At 49.3% G+C, this 17,291-nt stretch overlaps 1 protein-coding gene across 1 annotated transcript in view; it reads right to left on the bottom strand.

The window, feature by feature from the left end:
- CCDC40 (coiled-coil domain containing 40) overlaps positions 1-17,291 on the bottom strand; it is a 119,046-nt gene that overhangs the window by 70,299 nt on the left and 31,456 nt on the right. Inside the window, exon 7 of the mRNA XM_033960558.1 lies at positions 9,516-9,673. Coding sequence (XP_033816449.1) covers positions 9,516-9,673 — 158 coding nt within the window. The remainder of the gene's footprint in view (positions 1-9,515; positions 9,674-17,291) is intronic.

The following is a 17,291-nucleotide window of genomic DNA, read 5'->3' as shown; positions in this document are numbered from 1 at the left end:
GAGAAATACCCGAAGGAAAATGTCCCCACAGCTCGCCAGCTAAGCCAGCCGAGCCACAGCCGCTGTTCTTTAATTCTCCCCGGCCCTAGAAAAATACTAGAACCCGCAGCAAAAAACAAAAACTGCCCGCGAAACAGCCCCAACAACAACAACAACAGACAGGGTGGGGACCTCTACTGGTCTGGAGAAGCTAAAAGAAAGTAAATTAGCAGGTAAGAACCTAATTTCTCCTTCTTTAGCACTCTCCAGACCAGTAGAGGTTAATCTTTACGAATGGGACGTACCAAAGCAGTCCCTCTCACGGGCGGGACCCCCGAAGGGCCGATACCAGAACACGCTCACCGAACACCGCGTCCCGACGCACCTGAACATCTACCCGATAATGTCTAACAAATGGATGCAAGGAGGACCAAACCGCAGCCTTACAAATATCCACTGGAGGCACGAGCGACAACTCAGCCCAAGAAGCCGCCTGACCCCGAGTGGAATGAGCCTTGAGAAACTCCGGAACAGGCTTCTGTCTCAGAAGATAAGCGGAAGCAATCGTCTCCTTGATCCAGCGCGCAATAGTAGCCTTAGAAGCGCCAGCCCCCCGACGAGGACCCGCCAAAAGGACAAACAGATGATCGGATTTCCGGAACTCCTGGGTCCGCTGCACATAAGAGCGGAGGACCCGACCGACATCCAACTTGCGCAGCTGCCGTTGCTCAGAAGAGCCCTCCCGACCACCCAAGACCGGGAGGACCACCGATTGATTGACATGAAAAGGAGAAACTACTTTCGGCAGAAAGGAAGGAACAGGCCGCAAGACAACCCGCTCCCTAGAAAATTCCAAGAAGGGAGCCCTACAAGAGAAAGCCTGTAGCTCAGAACACGCCTAGCGGAAGTAATGGCCACCAAAAAGACCGCCTTCAGAGTAAGGTCCTTCAAAGAACAGCCATCCAACGGCTCGAAAGGCAGGCGCACCAAAACAGAGAGAACCAGATTGAGATCCCAAGAGGGAACCAAGGGCCGTAGGGGAGGCCTGAGCAACTTGGCCGCCCGCAAAAAGCGAATCACATCAGGAATGGCCGACAAACGCTAACCTGTCATCAACCTTCGAAAAGCCGACAGGGCCGCAAGTTGAACCCGGAGAGAAGACCAAGCCAGGCCTCTATCCAGGCCATCCTGCAAGAACTCTAGAATGTTAGGCAGGGAAGCGCGAAAAGAGACCACTCCCCGCACCCGGCACCAATCCTCAAAAAGACGCCAAACCCGCACATAAGCCCGAGAGGTAGAAAGCCTCCGGGACCCCAAGAGTGTAGAGATCACCTTATCTGAATATCCCTTCTTACTAAGGCGACCCCTTTCAAGAGCCAAGCCGTAAGACAAAAGGGAGACGGGTCGAACATGGGAATGGGACCCTACGTCAGAAGATCGTCCAAGAGAGGCAGAGGAAGAGGATCCGCCACCAGATGCCTCACCAGATCCGCATACCATGGACGTCGAGGCCAATCCGGAGCCACCAGAACCAGTGGCGTACCAAGTGGGGGGGCGGGGGGCGGTGCGCCCCAGGTGCCAGCCCTAAGGGGGTGCTCCCGGCCTTGCCGTTCAGTCCCCCCCACCCCCGAAGGACCGCTCACCCCACTGACCTTCCTGCACCACCTGTGAAGCAGCCCGCAGCAGGATCGCGAAGTCAGCGTCAGCGATCCCTGCGCTGCTTAGGCGCTGCTTCCCGCGCCGCGAACCCGCCCCTCCTCTGACGACAGAGGAGGGGCAGGACCGTGGCGCAGGAAGCAGCGCCTAAGCAGTGCAGGGATCGCTGACACTGACTTCGCGATCCTGCTGCGGCTGCTTCATAGGTGGTGCGGGGAGGCCAGGGGGGGCGAGCGGTCCTTCGGGGTGGGTCGGAGCATCAGGCCTTCAGGGTAGGGCGGGCGGGCAGGCAGGCAGGCTTTCAAGGGGGAACAGGCCTTCGGGGGAGGTGCAGACCTTCAAGGGGTGCAGACCTTCAAGGGGTGCAGGCCTTCAAGGGGGGGCAGGCAGGCCTTCAGGGGGGGGGGCAGGCAGGCCTTCAGGGGGGGGTGTAGGCCTTTGGGGGGGTGCAGACCTTCAAGGGGGTGCAGGCCTTCAAGGGGGGAAAGGCAGGCAGGCCTACAAGGGGGGACAGGCCTACAAGGGGGTGGGACAAGCCTTCAAGGGGGGGACAGGCCTTCAAGGGGGGGTGCAGACCTTCAAGGGAGTGCAGGCCTTCAAGGGGGGGTGCAGGCCTTCGGGGGGGGGGGTGCAGACCTTCAAGGGGGTGCAGGCCTTCAAGGGGGAGACAGGCCTTCAAGGGGGGGAAAGGCAGGCAGGCAGGCCTTCAAGGGGGGACAGGCCTACAAGGGGGGGACAGACCTACAAGGGAGTGGGACAGGCCTTCAAGGGGGGGACAGGCCTTCGGGGGGGTGCAGACCTTCAAGGGAGTGCAGGCCTTCAAGGGGGGGTGAAGGCCTTCGGGGGGGGTGCAGACCTTCAAGGGGGTGCAGGCCTTCAAGGGGGGGACAGGCCTTCAAGGGGGGAAAGGCAGGCAGGCAAGCCTTCAAGGGGGGACAGGCCTACAAGGGGGGGAGAAGCTACAAGGGGGTGGGACAGGCCTTCAAGGGGGGGGACAGGCCTTCGGGGGGTGTAGGCCTTCGGGGGGTGCAGACCTTTAAGGGGGGGACAGGCAGGTAGGCCTTCAACGGGGGGACAGGCCTACAAGGGGATGGGACAGGCCTTCAAGGGGGGTGCAGGCCTTCAAGGGGGGACAGGCAGACCTTTAAGGGGGGACAGGCCTTGGGGGGGACCATGATTTAGAAGTACACGGAGGGAAGGGGGTGTTCAAAGAGACGTGCATATGCCAAACTTTTGGGGGGGGAAGAAATAATGGGTCTGAAAATAGAGGAGAGGGAGAGAGATGATGGACCATGGGATTTAGGGAGGGAAGGAACAGAAAGGGAGAGAAATTGGACACAAGGGATGGTGTGGAGGAGGGATAGAGATACTGGATAGGAGGGTAATTAGGAAAAGAAAGGGAGAGATGGTGGACTCTGGGGTGGTGGGGAAGGAGGGAGAGATGCCGGATGAAAGGGTATTTAAGAAAAGGTGGATCTGTGGAGGGAGATGAAAAAAAGGAAAGATACCAGACTTCCTGGGAAGGGAAGGGAAATGGAAAGGGAGGACAGAGTTGGCAGATGGATGGTTAGCATGCAGAAAGAAGGAGACCCTGGCAAGCAAGTTATCAGAAGAAAACCAGAGCCTTGGACCAACAAGATTTGAAATATAACCAGACAACAAAAGGTAGAAAAATTAATTTTATTTTCTGTTTTGTGATTATAATATGTAAGATTTGAAATGTGTATCCTGCCAGAGCTGGTGTTGGACTGTAAACGTGAGCTAGGATTTAACAGAGAGAGGAAAAGTCCTTTTTGTTTCTTTATTTTATTTACACCACAGCGCCAGTGTGGTTAGGAGAAGACAAAGGGGGTGAAAAAACAATAAAACCCACCAGGAGTTTTGAAAAAAATCACCCAACTGGGCAGGAAAATCTGCCATATTCATTGGGGAAATCCTGAAAACCCGACTGGATTGCGGCCCTCGAGGACCGACATTGGACACCCCTGCAATAGGCTGAATCGAATCAAAAATTTTTTTCCTGAATCTGGCAGCATTAGTTTGCGCTACTGTCTTAGACTTTAGGACCTGGGATTGGGGAGAGATGGCATCCTCAGTACTTTATAATGCAAGTGAAACGAGGATTTGGTCAGACTTTTGAAGGGTCTGCAGAAAAAAAATATTATATAGGCCGGGGACATGAGACAGCAGGAAATGGGAACTTTTCTTCCTTCTATTTTTGTGAATGGAAAGGCTGAGGATGTCAGAGAGTTCAGTTAAAATATGTGCTTTATAAGAAAATATAATATTGTGTTTTATAAAGTTTATAGCATAGCTGGCCTACCCAGTGAGGTGTTCCTAGTGGTGGTGGTGGCAGCGTGTCAATGTGTTGAGAGGAAGAGGTGGTCTGGGAAATTCTGCTGAGCAAACTCCGGGCCCATTTCCACCCCCCAGTTAGTCCACTCCACTCAACTGGTTCACACACTGAGTGGGTCTTTGGGTGTTGTTTTGGGATCTCTTCCAGTGGTTTATCTCCTTCTGGTCCAAGGAAGGAAACTTTGTTATCCTTAGCATTGACCTACAGAATATGTTTGTAACAGCGCTGCTTGTGTGGCATTAGGCTATGTAGTGATCGAAAAAAAAAACAGACTTTTGCACATTTTTGCACTATATGGTGGGTGTATGAGGAGATTCACATTTCCTGCACAGCTAAGTCCATGTGAAGTTACCTTGTGCTGTATTTGACATCTAGCAAGGTCTCTATTTGAAAGGAAAGATCTAAACTTAAAAATGAAATGGCCAGAAGTTATGGTAAAAGCAGATAGTGTAGCTGGTTTTAAGAAAGATTTGGACAAATTCCTGGAGGAAAAGTCCATAATCTGTTATTAAGACATGGGGGAAGTGTCTGCTTGCCCTGGATTGGTAGCATGGAATGTTGCTACTCTTTGGGTTTTGACCAGGTATTAGTGTCCTGGATTGGCTACCATGAGAATGGGCTACTGGGCATGATGGACCATTGGTCTGACCCAGTTAGGCTATTCTTATGTTATGTTCTCATCTGTAGGGGCCTTTGTTTTCACTTCTTATTTTAATGTATTTTTTTTCTGGGAACTTATCAGTGTTTTTTATAATGGGAACAAAAATGGAAGAGAATTAATGTGTGTGGGATGAGGGGGTAACTAATTTCTTCAGCTAAATAATTCAATCCACTTCAAACAGACATAGTAGAACTCACGCACCATTCACACACCCTCCAACCAAAAACGTCAAAAGAAAAAAACTGTTCGACAACCTCCTAGCCAATCGAGCTGCAACACTCGACCCCCAACTCTACAACCTATTGACCTCGACCACAGACTGCAAAACCTTCAAAAAGAAATAAAAACCCTTCTATTCAAAAAACACATAAAACCGAACTAACACAATCAGAACTGTCCCAAGCATCACCTGCAACTACTCCATAAGTACTTCTGATGTCATGACAATTCAGACATAATTTATGTTATGTTATGTTTGGAATATAAGAAAATTTTCACTGCCTGTTTCTATTCTGACCATTTATTCTGTTTCATGGTCATTACAAAAAATATTTTTTTACATAGGGGGGGTGTCAAAAAATGATGGGCCCCGGGTGCCACATACCCTAGGTACGCCACTGACCAGAACCACCAGCTCCGGATGGTGAACAATGCGAAGAAGTACTCTGCCCACTAATGGCCAAGGAGGGAACACATACAACAGCCCCTCCGTCGGCCACGGTTGGACCAGAGCATCCAGACCCTCGGCCAGACCGTCCCTGCGACGACTGAAGAAGCGGGGCACTTTGGCGTTGCCACTTGTGGCCATCAGATCCATCAGGGGCTGCCCCCAAGCCTGCACTATCAACTGAAACGCCACGGCGCCGAGACACCACTCTCCTGGATCCAGGAAGTGACGACTGAGGAAGTCCGCCTGAACATTTTCTACCCCGGCTATGTGAGAGGCCGAGAGGTCCAGAAGATGGGACTCCGCCCAAACCATGAGCCGAGCCGCCTCCTGCGCCACCTGAGTGCACTTGGTGCCCCCCTGACGATTGACATAAGCCACCGCCGTGGCATTGTCCGACAGGACTCTGACCGACTTGCCCAACAAAAGGGAGTGGAAAGCTAACAGCACCAGCCGGACTGCTCTGGTCTCCAACACGTTGATCGACCAGGAGGCCTCCTCCGTGGACCAGGTGCCCTGAGCTGAGTGATCCAAACACTGAGCCCCCCAACAGAGGAGACTCGCATCTGTAAGGAGCACCGTCCACTGCGGGAGATTCAGACCCACCCCCTGAACCAGGTGAGGGGTCCGGAGCCACCAGCGCAGACTGCAGCGCGCCATGCCTCGCAGGGGAACAGGAACATCCAAACCGTGCCTCTGGGGAGACCACCTCCGGAGCAGAGCATACTGAAGAGGACGCATGTGGGCCCGCGCCCACCTCACCACGTCCAGGGACGCCGCCATCGACCCCAAGACTTGGAGGAAATCTAGCGCCCGAGGACACCGGGACGCCAAAAGCAGGCGAATCTGAGATTGCAATTTGCTCACCCGGGCCTCTGGAAGGAAGACCTTCCCCAAGGTACTCCAGACGCTGAGTCGGGACCAACCGACTCTTGGAAAGGTTGACCACCCAGCCCAGCGACTGGAGAAACTCCACCACCCGAGCCGTAACCCGGGAGCTCTCCTGCAACGACTTTGCCCAAATCAAACAGTCGTCCAGGTAGGGGTGTACCAGGATGCCCTCCGACCGCAAGGCTGCCGCGACGACCACCATCACCTTGGTGAACGTCCGGGGAGCCGTGGCTAGACCAAAGGGAAGCGCACAGAACTGATAGTGCCGACCCAAGATCGCAAAGCGAAGGAAGCGCTGGTGAGAGGCCCGAATGGGAACATGCAAGTAGGCCTCCGTCAGATCGAGAGAAGTGAGAAACTCCCCAAGCTGAACCGCCAGAATGACCGACCGCAGAGTTTCCATGCGGAAAGATGGAATCTTGAGAGCCCTGTTGACCCCTTTCAAATCCAGGATGGGCCGAAAGGTCCCCTCCTTCTTGGGCACCACAAAGTAAATGGAGTACCTGCCTGTGCCCCACTCCGGAGGGGGCACTGGAACAACTTCCTTGAGATCTAGCAAGCGCTGAAGGGTCTGGCGAAACGCCTGCGTCTTCCAAGGAGTCTGACATGGAGAGGCTAGGAAAAGGTCCGGCAGAGAGCGGGCGAACTCCAGGGCATAACCGTCCCGCACCACCTCCAGGACCCACTGATCGGACGTGATCTCGGCCCATTTGGGGAAAAAGTCGCGCAGCCGGGCCCCCACCGGAACCAAAGGGGGCGCCGGCAAGGAGTCATTGTGCAGGACGGGAAGCGGGGGAACCGGCGGAGGGATTCCCTGCCCTCCGACGGGCCCCCCGATAGGGCTGCATGCGCTGGAAGAACCGACCCCGGGAAAACCCTGGAGCCGGGAAAGAAGCAGCCCCACGCCCAGGGTGATACTTGCGAAACTCCCGCAAACGCCCCCGGGCAGCACCACCCCGAGACGCAGGGCGGGCACGGTCCTCAGGCAGACGGGGCACCTTTGAGTCCGTCAGAGTCTGAATCAACTTATACAATTCCTCCCCAAACAAAAAGGACCCCCGAAAGGGAAATTTAGTAAGCTTAGCTTTGGACGCAGCATCCGCCGCCCAAGCACGCAGCCACAAAATACGCCGCGCAGCCACACCAAAGGCCATAGACTTAGCCGAGATCCGCACCAAGTCATACAGAGCACCTGAGAGGAACGAGGCAGCTATCTCAATCTTCGCCACCTCCTGATCCACCAGAGACCAGTCATCAGACTCCCGATCCAGGACACGCTCAGCCCACCGAAACACGGCGCGAGCGACCAGCCCCCCACAAATAGCCGCCTGGACCCCAAAGGCAGAGACCTGAAAATTTTGCTTAAGGATGTTCTCCAACTTGCGCTCCTCAGAGTCCCGCAAGGCAGAACCGCCCTCAACAGGCACGGTATGCCGCTTAGAAATCGCCAAGACCGCCGCGTCTATGACTGGCGATGCTAAAGTAGCCCGATCCCCCTCTGGGATGGGATACAAACGAGCCATGCTGCGCGCCAAACGAAACGGCGCCTCCGGCGTTTTCCACTGTTCCAGTATAATATCCCGAATATCCTGATGCATAGGAAAAGAACGGAAAACGGAACGGATCCCTCGTAGCAGAGGGTCCTCCACACGCGGAGTCTCCGGCGGCGCATCCTCAAAACGCAACACCGAAGAAACCTGTTGAATCAGGTCCGGCAGCTCATCTCTCTGAAAAAGGCGCACCACTGACGCCTCTTCGCCGGAGGACGAGAAACCCGACAACCCGCCGCCAGTGGCCGTCCCCTCGAGAGGGTCCTGGAAATCCTCAGAAAGGTCCAGGTCCTCATCCAGACCGACACGCCGCTGTCCCGCCCCCTCCTCTGATATCAGAGGAGGGACGGGACCGCGGCGCAGGAAGCAGCGCCCAAGCAGCTCAGGGATTGCTGATGTTGCGATCCTGCTGCGGGCTGCTTCATAGGTGTGCTGGAAGGTCAGTGGGGCGAGCGGTCCTTCAGGCGTGGGGGGGGACTGAGCGGCAAGGCCGGGAACACCCCCTCAGGGCTGGCACCCGGGGCGGACCGCCCCCCCCCTTGGTACGCCACTGACACCATGTACACTAAGATTGGTTGAATATTAAAAATGAATAGTGTTATTGCATAGATAGAGGATTACTGCACAGGTCCTGGACCTGTTGGGCCGCCGCGTGAGCGGACTGCTGGGCACGATGGACCTCAGGTCTGACCCAGTAGAGGCATTTCTTATGTTCTTATGTGGTATATAATTGATATGTAAGAAGAAATAGTGGGGGGGGGGGAGATAAAGCTATATTATATGAATTGTTGTACACTTGATATTTGAACATAAAATGAATAAAGATTAAAAAAAAAAAAGACTTGAATTAAAGACTTTATCAAGATCATCAGTTCAACAGTTGTTCTTCTTCTATTTGTTTTCCTGCTTTTTGTGTGAAACCTTTTTGGTGGATTTTTTGCTTGTTTTCTGGTGAAGAATAAAATGACCAGAGAACAAAAGGTAGAAAATAAAATTATTTTGTAATTAGAATATATCAGATTTGAAATATGCATCCTGCTAAAAAGCTGGTGTTGGACATAACTGGAGACTACGAAGCCCAGGATGTGCTGCTTTAGCTTCCAGCTGGCTTAGGGCTCTCTCCGACTGGTGACAGTTGCCCTAGTTGCATTCCCCTAACACTATTCTGGTCATGTATGACTGCGATATTCTGTTAGCATGATTTTTCTGTGTAGCATTCTGTAATAATTTCACTTATTCAGTTTTCTCGATAGTGGAGGGGAGACAGGGGTTTTGTTGATCCTTGCTCTGTATTATTTGTGATTTATAAAATGACAATTGTACAGAATATTGTTTCTTTTTATACGTTAATAAAATAAGTTCAAAATAAAATCATAACTATTAGAGGTTTGTGTAGGTAGCATCAGACGGTTTGTGGGGACCGAGCTCGAGGGGATGGGGCAGAAATGGTGATAAATTTTTCCCCATGTTATTCTCTATCCTGAGCTTGGCTCTTCTGCTTTACTCTCACACTAATTCATTGATTAAGGGCTCCAGTCAGTTAGTAATGCACGTTAAATCAAGTTAAGCAAACAGACAGTAAAAAGCCCCTCTGAATACTGGAGCTTGTGTTATTTTATGTACATTAAATCACATTAATGTGTGCAATTATACAATCAGAGCACCCTTTGAAAACAGCATGTTAAAATAATTAGACACCACAATCTGTGTATTCTCCAAGAGCTCAGAACCTTACATTTCTCTCATGGATGGTACCTGCTTTTGTTTCTGCTCCTCTGCCTTCATCCTTTCCATCTCGGCTTTGTGCACCACTCGCTTCATCACGGCAATGTCAGCCATAACATCGTGCTTCATGCTTTGAATGTAGAAGAGACGCAAGGCCAGATTCTCCACTTCTGTCTGCAATGCAAGAACTTGGGGAGATACAACAAACACCTATTGGTTTCCAGTGATATTACACAGAAACATGATGGCAGATAAAGGCCAAATGCCCATCCAGTCTGTCCATCCGCAGTGACCATTTATTTATTTAAAATTTTTCTATACCGCTTAAGAACTAAATGGTTCACATGAGTTAAAACAAACTAAAATCTTAAAATCAACAGGGGAGAACTATCTTTTCTTTTCCAAAGAACTGTTAAGGCATAAGAATGTGGTGACAAATATGGAGAAATTAGGTTCTTACCTGCTAATTTTCTTTCTGTTAGCTTATAGACTGGTATAGCTGAGCAGCACTGTCCACTGCGGCTGATCCAGACTCGCCCCTTGTACAAGATGGGGGGTCTGAAGCCACCAGCAAAGACTGTCCCGAGCTAAGCCCAGAAGCGGAACAGGGTGATCCAGACTGTGCCTCTGAGGCGACCACCTCCGAAAAACAGCATACTGAAGAGGATGCATGTGGGCCTGTGACCACCTCACTACATCGAGGGAGGCTGCCATCGACCCCAAGACTTGGAGGAAATCCTGTGCCCGAGGACACCGGGATGACATAAGCAGGTGAATTTGAGATTGCAATTTGCTCACCTGGGCCTCCAGAATGAAGACTTTCTCCAAGGAGGTGTCGAACAGGACTCCAAGATATTCCAGGCACTGAGATGGAGACAACCGGCTTTTTGCAAGGTTGACTACCCATCCTAGCGACTGTAGAATCTCCACCACCCGAGCTGTGACCCGAGTGCTCTCCTGGAACGATTTGGCTTGAATCAACCAGTCATCCAGATAAAGATGAACAAGAATGCCCTCTTTGTGCAACGCCTCTGTGATAACCACCTTCACCTTGGTGAATGTCCACGGAGTCATGGCCAGACCAAAGGGAAGTGCACAGAACTGATAGTATCCCAAGATCGCAAAGCGCAGGAAGCGATGATGGGAGGCCCGAATAGGAATGTGTAAGTAGGCCTCGGTTAGACTGAAAGAGGATAGAAACTATATTAGCTATATTAGTGAATAAAAAATGTAATGCATCATTTAATTTGGTGTCAGCTGATCCTATGGGTAGATGGGTACATGTAAATATGAACTTAGGTAAAGATACTCCGATGTTATTTAACATTTATGGTCCTAATTCGAATCAAAAAGAATTTTTCAAAACACTCCAACATCTTCTTTTACCTCTGGCTACGGCTAATTTAATTATGGCGGGGGATTTTAATGCTGTTATGGATCCTCTGTTGGATAAAAAACCTAGTAGAGTGATGAAGTCATTAGGACTGGATAATTTGATTCAAGTATGTGGATTGAAAGATATCTGGAGAATTTTACATTTTGATGCTCGGGAATTTTCTTTTTGTTCACATGTTCATAAGTCATTTTCTAGGATTGATTATATTTTTGTTTCAGATAGTTTGGTGCAACAGGTCAGAAAAGCTACCATTGATCCAAACATTTTATCAGATCATGGTGGAGTATGGATTGAATTTGAAATGGAGGAACAGGATTGTAATAGACCTGTTTGGAGGTTCAATAATACACTGCTTGGAGACACAAAATTTATTGAAGAACTTCAGATAAAAATGGATGAATATTTTCAAATTAATTCTTTAGAAGATATCTCATTGGAAACTTTGTGGGATGCTTTTAAAGCTACCATGAGAGGGTATATAATTTCATATTCGGCTTATATTAATAATTAATCAAAAAAGGAATTATCAGAATTGGAGGAAAAGATTAAAGAATTAGAATCAAAATTAACTGTAAAATGGGAACAAGATACATTCCAGGCCCTCTTAAAAGCTAAATATAAATACAATGAGATTTCTTCTAAATGGGCTAGGAAAGAATTATTCATTCAACAGGTTTTGTATTATGGAAACTCGAATAAGGTGAGAAGATTACTGGCTAATTATTTAAAAGCAAAAAAAAAAAAAGGAAAGTAAAGATTGTGGCTATTACAGATGAAAATGGAGTTACTAATTCTCAAATGGATAATATATTAAAACAGTTCATGAATTATTATAAGGCTTTGTATTCTTCTGAGCATTATTTGAACAAAGAACTTGATGGTTTAAAATTTTTGAATTCAATAGAAGGACCTAAAATTCTCAAGCATATAAAGGGATCTCTTGATGCACCTATTTTGCTAAAGGAGATTCAGACAGCATTGAAATCCCTTAGAGTTGGATCTGCTCCAGGAGGTGATGGTTACACTGTGGAGTTTTATAAATCATTCCAAAATACATTAATGCCTTATTTATTAAATTTATATCAGGTTCAATTGAATAAAGGTAGCATTTCAGGTACTATGGCAGAAGCTTTGACTATAGTTTTGCCTAAGCCAAATAAAGATCCTTTGTTGGTTTCAAATTACAGGCCAAATTCTATGATTAATGTTGATGGAAAACTTTTGGCTAAGGTATTGGCTTCACGTTTGGCTAAGGCTCTCCCTCATATTATAGGTATGCACCAAACAGGGTTTGTTGCTCATAGACATTCTTCACATAACACCAGGTTAGCTCTTCACATGTTGACTTTAACAAAATCCTTGGAAGAGCCGGAAGGTATTTGATCGTGTAGAATGGACCTTTATGGATCAAGCAATGGATTGGTTTGGTGTGGGTTCTGGATTTATTCAAATGGTTAAAGCTTTATATAGCTCCCCTTCTGCTAGATTATATATAAATAATACTTTTTCAGATGGTTTTTGTCTAGAGAGGGGAGTTAGGCAGGGTTGTCCTTTATCTCCTCTGTTATTTGATATTACACTGGAACCCTTGTTATTGGCTATTCAACAAACTGAGGAGATTCAAGGCTGAGAATATAAAGTTTCTGCATATGCAGATGACATCTTACTTCATTTGAGAAATCCTGAATCTACCATTCCACATTTACTAGATTTGATTTAAAGATTCAGGATATAAAATAAATTGGAGTAAATGTATATTCTGCTAAATCTACACCAGCCAGCCGGGGAGCCTCGTGGAGCAGAGAGGCGAGTGAGGGAAGCGCTGCAGGAGGAGGAAGAAGGCAGCGGCGAGAGAGAGCAGGAAACCTAGGGGTAGCGGCGAGAGTTAGCTCCGCCCACCCCGTAGCGTCATCGGCCGGACTTCCCCTTAATAGGGAGGGGAGCCGCGGCGCTAGGCACAGCAACCTCACCAGCCAGCCGGGGAGCCTCGTGGAGCAGAGAGGCGAGTGAGGGAAGCGCTGCAGGAGGAGGAAGAAGGCAGCGGCGAGAGAGAGCAGGAAACCTAGAGGTAGCGGCGAGAGTTAGCTCCGCCCACCCCGTAGCGTCATCGGCCGGACTCCCCCTTAATAGGGAGGGGAGCCAACGGCGCACAGCCGTTCGGCGCACTGCGAAGGCGAGCGGCTTGCCTTAGCAAGAGCGCCTTTGCGAAGGGCCTTTGCGTAGGGCCTCTAGGAAGGGCTTTCAACTTCAGTCTACAGTTAGTCTATCTTTCAACTCTCATCACCTAGCTATTTAACAAATTCACTTCTGTCTTTCTCCCAAACTTTCAACCAGGCAGACAGCCACCCTCTCTTAATCTCTCAGACACCCTTATTTCACAAACTCTCTCACAGACAGCCACCCTCTCTTAATCTCTCAGACACCCTTATCTCATAAACTCTCAGACAACCTTATCTAATAAACTCACAGACACCCTATTCTTTTATAATCTAAATATCCATTTCTCTAACTTTCTAATTCTCTCTTACTGACAGGCAGGCCTAGCTTACAACTTAGATATGGCAGGGAGGTCAAGAAGCGCCAAATCTACAATCAAGCCCAGCATTCCAATCGGCATGGGGATCCAGGAGGCGACCACGGACTGCATACGAAAGGAGGAGGACCCAGGACGGTTGACAGAGGGCTCTCTCTCTGTCTCTGTGCAGACCGAGACCATCCCCCAGCACTACACTACAGCTTCTACGCAGACGGAGGAGGTAGACCAGCTGGATAGTGACCTCATGCTGGAGCTAAGGAACCTCAGGGAGGAAGTGAAACGTCTGAGATGCATCCGGGAGGATGAGGATTACATCGATGGAGTCGTCCAGGAGCTGTCCCAAATCACCGAGCAGACCCATGACAAGTCCATCCTCGGGACACCCCAATCATCAGCGCTGAGACCAACAATTGGGATACAGGAAATGGCCGGCGACGCTGAGTCATGGCAGCTTGTGACCTCCTCCACGGGCAAGCACAGGAAACCCCCCCACCTTTTTCAATCTCCTCATCTTCTTCTTTCTCTTTCTCTCATCGACAGGGCAGTTCTACACCAACCACTCAACTCACCCTGAGGAACAGATTCCAGATTCTTCAGGAAGGACCTACTGATGAGGAAGAGGAACGGGCCCAACTCACAGCTCCAACTCCGGGAACAACTGACCAACCCCCTATGAAGAAGCGCAGAGTAATAGTTATTGGGGACTCCATGCTGAGGGGCACGGAGGGACCAATTTGCAGACCGGATATGGATTCGAGGGAGGTCTGCTGTCTGCCTGGAGCCAGAGTACGGGATGTCACCACCTGTCTTGATAGACTACTCAAACCCCAGGACAACTTTCCCATGCTTCTCGTCCATGTGGGGACAAACGACACTGCAAGGAACACCTCGGAGAACATCACCAGAGACTTTAGAGCCCTGGGCGAGAGGCTGAAGCGGACCGGAGCGCAGGTGGTCTTCTCCTCTATCCTCCCAGTTAGAGGCAAGGGGAGAGCCAGGGACGAGCATATCCTGAGGACTAACGAGTGGCTACAGGGATGGTGCCGGGATATGAACTTCGGATTCCTGAACCATGGAGAGGCACTACAGGGACTTCAGGGACCAGACGGACTCCATCTGACCAGTAGAGGTAAGTATGTCTTCGGACACCGACTAGCCTGCCTGCTTCGCAGGGCTTTAAACTAGGTAAGTCGGGGGAGGGTACCACTCACATACCAGCGCAGTAAGGAACTATCCTGATGAGATGAGTCAAAGCTCTGAGGTAAGTACCCACACTGCAAACAGTTCTCTAGGGGTCACACCAACTCACGTAGAAAAAGAAAAAATATCAAAGGGATTTAGCAAACATAAAGAGTGGAGGGCTATGTATGTTAATGCACACAGTTTAGGTAATAAACTTCTAGAATTAGAGACTGAAATAAGGAATGCTGACCTAGACGTGGCGGCGATATCCGAAACTTGGCTAACGGACTCTCATGGGTGGGATATGGCTATACCGGGTTACAACTTACTTCGTCGGGACAGAGAGGGCAAATTAGGTGGGGGGGTAGCATTATATATTAAAGAGGACATCAAAACCACCAAGATTACAGATGTCAAATACACAGGGGAATCCCTCTGGGTAAACCTGGCAAGAGGAAGAGAAAAGTGCCTGTATCTTGGTGTGGTATACAGACCTCCTAGACAACTGGATGACATGGACACAGACTTAATTGAAGACATTGAGAATATCACTCTAAGGGGAGACACTGTACTGCTTGGGGACTTCAATATGCCTGATACAGACTGGAGCACACTTTCAGCGACAACCAGCGCTAGTAGGAGGCTATTAAACTCCATAAAGGGAGCCCGTCTCAAACAAATGGTGATGGAGCCCACTAGGGTCCAGGCGATCCTCGACCTGGTACTCACCAACGGGGAAAGCGTCTCAGAGGTCTCAGTAGGAAATAAGCTAGCTTCCAGTGACCACAACATAGTATGGTTCAACCTTAGGAAAGGCTTCCCTAGATCAAACACGAAAACAAAGGTACTCCATTTCCGCGGCACAGACTTCGCACGCATGGGAGATTTCGTTCATCGGACGCTGCAGGACCAAGTGGAGACCGATGATGTAGAAGCTAAGTGGTTAACACTGAAATCAACCATACATGAAGCAACTAGCCGCTTCATAAAATCAGTAAATAAACGACAAAGAAACAATAAACCCCAATGGTTCACCGCAGAGATCTCGCACCTTGTTAAGGAGAAGAAAAAAGCATTTCTTTCCTACAAGCGTACGGAAACAAGAGAAGCCATCATGGAATATAGGACCAGATCTACAGCGGTCAAAACAGCAATTAGGGAGGCCAAACTTCGTGTGGAAGAAACTCTAGCAAAGAACATTAAGAAGGGGGACAAATCCTTCTTCAGGTATATTAGTGATAGGAAAAAGAACACAGACGGGATAGTACGCCTTAGCAAACCGGATGGGAATTACGTGGAAGCAGATTCAGATAAAGCTGAACTACTGAACGAATACTTCTGCTCTGTCTTCACTTGCGAGGCACCAGGACAGGGTCCTCAGTTAGAGGCTAAGTCAAGTGCGGACGACCCGTTTCAGAATTTTGAGTTCACACCAGGTGAAGTTTACAGCGAACTGTCAAGACTAAAGGTAAATAAAGCCATGGGACCAGACAATCTGCACCCAAGAGTGCTCAAAGAGTTGTGCGATGTCCTGGCGATACCGCTAGCCGCACTCTTCAATCTCTCCTTAAGCACGGGGAGAGTACCCTTGGACTGGAAAACAGCCAACGTCATTCCTCTGCACAAAAAGGGTTGCAGGGCAGAGGCTGCGAATTACAGACCGGTGAGTCTCACATCAATAGTGTGTAAACTCATGGAAACTTTAATTAAACGCAAATTAGACACGATCCTGTCTGAGGGAAATCTACGGGATCCCAATCAACATGGATTCACCGGGGGTAGGTCCTGCCAATCTAATCTCATCAGCTTCTTTGACTGGGTGACAAGGAAGCTAGACTTGGGAGAGTCTATGGACATCGTGTACCTGGATTTCAGTAAAGCATTTGATAGCATCCCACACCGCAGGCTGTTGAGCAAAATGAAATCGATGGGGTTAGGAGAAACACTAAATACTTGGGTCAATGATTGGCTAAGTGGAAGACTTCAAAGGGTAATGGTTAACGGTACCCTCTCTAAAACATCGGAGGTGACCAGTGGATTACCGCAGGGTTCAGTCCTGGGCCCACTCCTTTTCAACATATTCATAGGGGATCTGACTCAGGGGCTTCAGGGTAAAATAACATTATTCGCCGACGACGCTAAACTATGCAATATAGTAAGGGAATGTAATTTACAGGATAGTATGGCACAGGACCGGCTTACATTGGAAAGATGGTCCTCGACCTGGCAGCTGGGTTTTAATGCTGGGAAATGTAAGGTTATGCACCTCGGTAGCGGTAATCCATGCAGAAATTACACCTTGAATGGAGAAACTTTAACTTGTACTTCGGCGGAACGAGACCTAGGAGTAATCATCAGTGCAGACATGAAAACTGCCAATCAAGTGGAGAAGGCTTCATCTAAAGCAAGGCAGATGATGGGATGTATCAGTAGAAGCTTTGTCAGCAAGAAGCCTGAAGTCATAGTGCCATTGTACAGAACCATGGTGAGACCTCATCTGGAATACTGTGTACAATTCTGGAGGCCATATTACCGTAAAGATGTGCTTAGAATCGAATCGGTTCAACGGATGGCCACCAGGAGGATCTCGGGGCTAAAGGGTCTCTCGTACGAGGAGAGACTAAACAAACTACAGCTCTACACTCTAGAAGAACGTAGGGAGAGGGGAGACATGATTGAGACATTTAAATAC

The sequence above is a fragment of the Geotrypetes seraphini genome, chromosome 10 (genome assembly GCF_902459505.1).
Source record: "Geotrypetes seraphini chromosome 10, aGeoSer1.1, whole genome shotgun sequence".
Lineage (NCBI taxonomy): Eukaryota > Metazoa > Chordata > Amphibia > Gymnophiona > Dermophiidae > Geotrypetes > Geotrypetes seraphini.
This window is presented reverse-complemented; position numbering and strand designations above follow the sequence as displayed.